The sequence below is a fragment of the Haplochromis burtoni genome, unplaced genomic scaffold, assembly GCF_018398535.1.
Source record: "Haplochromis burtoni strain Fernald_Lab_line unplaced genomic scaffold, NCSU_Asbu1 Contig_651, whole genome shotgun sequence".
Classification (NCBI taxonomy): Eukaryota; Metazoa; Chordata; class Actinopteri; order Cichliformes; family Cichlidae; genus Haplochromis; species Haplochromis burtoni.
Window position 1 is genome coordinate 178977 of NW_024583012.1, and position 7190 is coordinate 186166.

The window sequence follows — 7190 nt, forward strand, 5'->3', positions numbered from 1 at the left end:
TACGACACAGAGCTCTTAATTCTCACTCCTTCTTTATTCCTCTCCAACATCAACTGAACACATCGCGCCACAAAACACAGCAACACACACTTCCTCAACACTGGGTGTGAGTGGAGCCCTCTAGTGGTCCACCACACATGCCCTAACAACCAGCAGAACTAGTCCCTTTAAGCAAACGGACTGAACGGCTGAACCGGGGGGGGGTGGGGAACTGGCTGAGGGAAACCCAGCCCGGGAGCAAGGCTGGCACTGGCGGTCAGAAAAAGCTGCAGACAACTCGGGCTCCATTGGTTGTGGGGCGCTCCTAGGGGAAAAGGCAGAATCCATCAGCCCGGTGGCAGGTGGGCGGCCGTGGAGAGGGGCCTGGGCCGGGACCACCTGATCATCTTGCAGAACATGTGCTGGCTTAAGTCTGTCAACAGAGACAACCTCCTGCCAAAGTCCAAAATGTCTCAGTTAAGAATTCCCCGAGGTCTTCGTTAACCGCGCTACGCAATCCCAGCAAAACCCAAGGAAGACGGTCGACCCAGTCGTCACCTGTTAAGGAAGCCCGGAGCGCGGCCTTGAGTGACCGGTGAAACCGCTCGCACATCCCATTAGCTTGCGGCTGGGATGCTGTGTTTCGGTGGACCTTGACCCCCAGGCCGTCAGCCATGGCAGATCAGGAAGTGATACTCTACCGCAGAGCGAGACAATGCTAAACTTAATCATCATCTTGCCCTCCTCTGACGACCTGTTTGCTGCTGCCTGCCACTGAAAGGCAGTGTTAGAGGGGACTCTTGGGCAGTGCATTTATCGCAGCATATAATGTGTTTTCTGGATACACTGCTGCTTTTTCAGCGCTCAGAGATTGATGGCTCTGTGTCAGAGCTGGCTATGAATTTCTGATGGATCAGGCCTTAACTTAACAAAAAAGTTATCAATCGTTCTTTTCATCTTTTCTCATTACCCACAGCTACATCCATTCTGTCAGGCCTAGGCTACTCACTAGGGCTTGGTATCATCACTGATTTCTATAATCCATTTGATTCCGATTCACAAGGTCCCGGTTTAATTCAATTTTGCTTCTGATCATTTATCAGTACTTATACATGTGAGACTTTATCAGAGGTGTGATCATCACAGCAGAGGCCTTTGTGTCAAAGTAACTGAGGATAAAACAGAAAAACATGAAGCAGATTTTACTGGCTTGCCTTTTTGTAGCAGATAACCCTAAAAATATTCTGCAATTTTGCACAATTTTAAAAAGTATACATTTCTTCAGTATATTCTTGTCTGAGGTCATTTAAGCTAAAAAAAAAAGAAAAAAGAAAGACAGCAGCAGACTGTGCTGTAAACGACGGTAGACTGGTAGGGTAATAAGCGAATGAATAATGCAAAAATTGAGATTTGAGACGGGAAACTGTTCTTGAAGTACAGAGAGAGAGAGCTGTGCATGAAGTGTGATTTTTATTGTGGTGGAAGCAAAACAGCAAAAGTCGGAGGGAATTCCTGACGATGTGAATTGTAGTTTGGATCTTGTTTTGCTGCTGGTTCAGTGAATTTTGGTTGGAGAGAGATAAAACCTGCAGCTCAGAATCCAGCACAAAAAAAGGCGTAAACACAAACCACGGACCCGCCGACGCATCAGAATCAGTGAGCTGTCGGCTTTCAGCCCCGACGGCGTGTCCGTGTACGGGCCGTCGGGTGAGAAAGCCGACAGCTCACTGACTCTGATGCGTCAGGTCCGCTCTGTGTTTACGTCTTTGTGTGGAATCCGTTTACCTGCTCTCATTTACTGTTTGGTGGTTGCTGAAATAGTTTTTGAGCTTTACTGCTTTATTTAAGCTACTCACCTCTCTCTATCCACCTGCACTTTCAACAGGACCACAGCCAATCAGAGAGGTCCCTCTCCTGACTATCTCTGATTGGTTTAGATCACGATAGAGGCATAATGTGTGTCTGTTGTTGACCACATGGAGACTTTTCTTTTTTTACTCAAACAGTTGGTCGCACCGGTGTGACCTAGGGTTTTTTTTAGTCGCACCATTGAAAAATTTGGTCGCATTTGCGACCAAATTGGTCGCACTCTAGAGCCCTGCATTATGTTTTATCATATTTGACATCTCTAGTACAACACTTATATTAATATAACGCTGAATGCAAGTATGATTCAAAAGAATAATTAACATTCAACATCACTTCTTGTGATGGTGTTAAAATCAGCCCAACTTTTATTTTCAAATGTAAAAAGGTATATGAGCCAGCATGCTGGACACTGTTCTGCTGAACAACAAACAGTTATATTACCATCATTGTTATAATCTTACAATGAAACAAAGTCTCAGATTTAATTATTCTGAAACTAAGTTTAGGCCTACCACAACTTTGTTTTGAAAGTTACCTTACTGATATAATCAATATAAAATGTATTTATTGTCTGTAGTTTAAACAACACATTTGTTTTTCATTCCAACACAGGAGCTGGTATATTCTAATATTTTAAGGATGGCTTGTTTCCAGTCCAGGCATCACTGCCTGAATGACTATCATGGATCGAGGTGATCCAAATGTAGGTGCAGAAGAAAGTCGTTAACTTCGCTTCAGTACAGTGGCAGTGGATGTGGGTTGGAGATGCAGTGAGCTTGAACCTGCAGGCGACCATCTTCACTGACAATCTGTGACGGAGGACTCATCTCTCCTGGTGTCCTGCAAGCAAACAAACATATTTTTTAGAACACCAACATATTTGCTTTCTTAAAACATTTTTTCTTCATTTACTATAGAACAGACCCCAATTTAGACAACCTCAGGCTCCGTCCCCACCGGAGAGCTGGCATTCAGTGTCCCACTTGTCAGTCTGGATAGCCGTGACCACCACCCCACACACATTAATGTTATGAAAGCATATTTTTAAAAAGGGCTCTGCAAACATGGCCAATAACTTTCATTCTGATGATCTGGAAAATAATTTGGGCACAAAACAAATTGCACTGTTCAAAAACTTGCAGACTTCACAGTGCAGACAGTGTGGTCCCTCTAAACTAAGTCTATGGGATATGATCTTTGAATAAATGCAGACCAAACTCTCAGTGTTTGTATTTACTTACACAGCATGTCTTGTAGAATTTACTGGGGTCGTCAGCAACAGCATAGTGCAGTCATATCTCAAGTCTAATAAGAGAAGACAGGAAAAGATCATGTTCTGTCTGGGGCATTCAGGGGGATTTTCAAGATTAATGAAAATGTCCGGCTTTTCCTACAGAGGACCCATATGTGTGACTCCCTTCCTGAGCTGCTGCTTTGTGAGTTGTTGTTCTGTGCTCACAGACGGGAGAGACAGCATGCAGCAGTGCCTAGTGGTGTTTAAAAGATGCCAAAGCACAACTGCAGCTTTGCAGACAAACTGCAAAAAACTTTCCCTCGTACCGTCCCGGTACTGGTAATCTTTCTTATACAGATGAGGCCTTATTTCTGTACCATTATTTAATTCCAGAGGTTTTTATGTTATTTTTTTTGCCCTTGTTTACTTGTAAAAGCCTATATCACATTTTTTAATTTCACCATTAAAAAAATATGGTCACCCTATCTTATCAAGTAGCTGCTCACGTTTCTGTTTCAAACAGTCAACAGAAAATTTCACAGAGAGCTTTTCATATAACATTTTTAAAGCTGTGGGGTTAATTTTTAAGTAACATGAGCCCAGAGGCAGCAGCAACGCTAGGCTAACACTAGTTAGCTAGCAAGTTCATAAACCTGGTGCTAAACTGAGAGAAGCCACAAAAACAGTTTGAATAAGAGTAAACATTTACTCACCAAGTCAGAGTATCACGTAAAGAATCACAGCAATGACAACAATGATCCCTTGAGCTGAAGCTTCTCCAGGTTTGCTCAACATATTCCAGAAAAAAAGCAGGCATCATGAACATGTGGACTGAGCTGTGTGAGGGACGACATGGCATTTTCAAACCATATCGTTTTATTCTTCCTCACTGAGAAGCAACATTTCCTGCTTACTTAGTTTTTCTAATTTAAGACAACTCAAATAAACTGAGTTTATCAGCTTTTTGAATAAAAAGTACTGGTAACATACTTAACCTCCTAAGACCCGAACTCTTCCACAGCATGCTTTCTTTGCTATTTGGGCTGATTGGCACCTGATGAATGTAAAAACAAAGAATTACCAGATTTTTTTTTTTCACCTAATTTTTGTTCCTGAGAAAAATGAGATTGACATATGAGGATATTTGTTTAAAATTTCGATTGAACAGTGGCAGTATAATGTCCTCGTAAGTGGATCAGGCCCTTGTAGAGCAAAATGTAGTATTTTGGTCAAAAACAACCGAAAATGTGATGTCCACATATGTGGACGCCAGGTCCTAGGAGTTTAAACTGAGTTCTAATAACAAATTGATAAAAATTGAGCTCAGTCTACTTGATATTTTTTAATTAAACACAATATTATATTTTACAGTGCATAACTGAATTGAGGGATAGAGTAAAACAAACAATAACCAGTCATTGTCCTGGGTATTTTGAGTTTTTTGTGGGGTTTGGCTCCTTTTTTCAGAACTCTTGTGTTAAGCCTTTTTATTTGGTAATGTTAGTAGGTTGTTATTTTCCATTGTGATGTATTATTCTCTTTTTGTATTCTAAATTATCTTGTTTTGTGATTCCTTTCTGTCTCCCCATTATGTCCCATTTATGTCCCCGTGTCTGTGTGGTCTCCTTTGTCCTTTCTCCATTTTCATCTGGTTTCCATGTGTAATTATGTCAAGTCAGTATATCTTAGTCCTAGTCCTAGTGTTAGTTACTTCCTGTTTTATTTTGATAGGCCTTCATCTCGTATGCATTATGTTCAGTTTTGTTTCCCTTAAATAGATGGAATGACTCTATTTAACCACGATCTCAGACTGTCCGAGATCTTGGTGGTTATGATTGGATGAACTGCTGACCCATGCAAATGATTTCAAGTATTTTAAGACCTTTTAATAATTAAAGATAAAATGGTGCAAATAAGTTGCTAAGACAAAGACAGCATGCTCCATCTTTATTGTTATTTTTAGTGTATCCAGTAATGGAAATCTACTAATTAAATAACTTGGCATCATTTCAAGAGTCTTTTGAAAATTGCACTGACATGAATTAAAATGTAAGGTTTAAAAGTAAATGAGTATTCTACTACTTTAACACATCAGATGAATTATACCTCCCGCCCATGAGGAAAATTGATAGCATGCTCAGTGAACAGAAGAAGAAGTTGTTGAGGAGAGTCAACATGAGTGCTCAGCACCAGGTAAAGCTTCATATCCTTCTGTTTTGGTTTTATTTGGCACTTCTCAAATCACTTTGTTTTAGAGATTTGTTGAAGATGATTCCCCATAGTCTAAGTGTTAAACCAGATACATTTTTGTTAACTGAAAACATTTCTTTGCAGTAATCTGATTCTTTGTGGCCTTAAGCTAAATGTGACCTTTGTCTCATGACGCCAATTTACTTTCATCATCCAGGAGGCTTTACATATATTCCCCAAAATGACAGCAGATCCTGTGGAATCTGGAGTTGTCAAAGTTCACCTTGGTGGGGAGGGCTACAACCGCAAGACTCTCAACCAAATCAAGAGGAGCATTCCTAAGCAGCAGGTGAGAAAAAGCTATGACGCTGCACATTTATGTAGTCAATACCCTGTGCCTGGTGTTACAAGCTGAAAGGCAATCTGTTGTTATCCAACAGCTGTCTAATCGCTCTGAAGGTTTTTCAAAGTTTTTCTTTTGACCTTGGCTGCTTTTTCACTAATTTTTAGTCCAGTTTTAGAGGAAATATTTTTTTGGTTGTGGAACACTGACCTATGGATCATTCAAGTATAAAAAGGGATTTAAGCCAGTGGTTTGGGGGATCTTGTCAAAATTGACGAAATAATGAAACCATAAACCTACAGTCAGATTTTCATCCACCATACATTACCATCTGGAATGCAACTTATTGGCAACAGCTTTATTTTTCAGCATGACAGTGACTTCAACATTACTGAGGCAGAGTGTAATGGTCTTGAAAGAGACCTGAACAAAATGCAACCAACATCCAAAGAAGAACTTTGAAGGTCCTTCAAGAAGCCTGGAGAATCATTCCTGAAGACGACTTAAAAGAAATACAGGGTAGCTTGCCTGAGAGAGTTGTGTTGTGAGGCTGTGTTGAAGAATAAAGGTGGTCATAACCAAATATTTACAGACTGTCAAGCTCTTTAGAATTGTACAAACTCTGGTTTTACCTTATATAATGCATTTCCCATTTTCCTAACGATAAAGAAATAATGGACTCAAAACTTTTGCACACTACATGAGTACATCATCACACCAGTTAGTCTGAATCTTTTTAATAATTATTATGTGCAGGGCATATGTCAGAGGCAAGATTTAGAAAAATCCACACAGTTCAGTACAGTCAGTACAATTACAATCAGTAAAAGAAAAGCATATAACCTTTTGTAGACACTAAGGATATTTCTATTGACTTTTTCACAAACATTTTTTTGTTAGTTTAAATCTATTTTAAAAATTATAGGTTTTATTTTTATTTTAACTAAATAAATAGTTTAACACGTTTAGGTTTAGTTTTTGTTAACTATAAAACCCTTCACCATCACCAGAGGGACCTTTTTTAATTTTAATGAAAGAAACTGTTACATTTTTTGTAAAAAGTAAACATGAATCTTATGTCCTGTCTTCCTCCCCTCACCCTCAGCTGGTAGCGGTAGCTCTCCCTCCCTGAGCCTGGTTTTGCCGGAGGTTTCTTTCTGCTAAAAGGGATTTTTCTTCCCACTGTCACCAAAGTGCTTGTCTACAGGAGTTCATACAATTGTTGGGGTTTTGTCTGTGGTATTGTGGGCTGTTTACCTTACATTATAAAGCACCTTAAGTTTCACCTTCAGTTTTATTTCTTTGGTGCAATATAAATAAAACTGAATTGAATTGAATTAAACACAACATCACCTCAAAGGTTAAGAAACATCACAGTTTTGTTAAATATTTAGGTTACCTACTATGTGTACAACTTTCTTTAATTCAGTTCAGTTCAATTCAATTTTATTTATACAGCTCCAAATCAAAACAATAGTCGCCTCAAGGCGCTTTATATTGTACAGTAGACCCTACAAGCATACATACAGAGAAAAACCCAACAATCATATGACCCCCTATGAGCAAGCACTTTGG

The 7190-nt window shown here is 39.7% G+C and overlaps 1 protein-coding gene across 4 annotated transcripts in view; it reads left to right on the forward strand.

The window, feature by feature from the left end:
* LOC102299476 (proline-rich protein 12) overlaps nt 1-7190 on the forward strand; it is a 54477-nt gene that overhangs the window by 45144 nt on the left and 2143 nt on the right. For 3 of the 4 annotated variants that reach the window (XM_014330029.2, XM_042215057.1, XM_042215058.1), the window contains exons 13-14: nt 5178-5275; nt 5490-5621. In XM_014330029.2, coding sequence (XP_014185515.1) covers nt 5178-5275; nt 5490-5621 — 230 coding nt within the window. Of the gene's footprint in view, nt 1-5177; nt 5276-5489; nt 5622-7190 lie in introns of those variants that run through there. The other variant, XR_006053153.1, reaches the window with a different exon arrangement.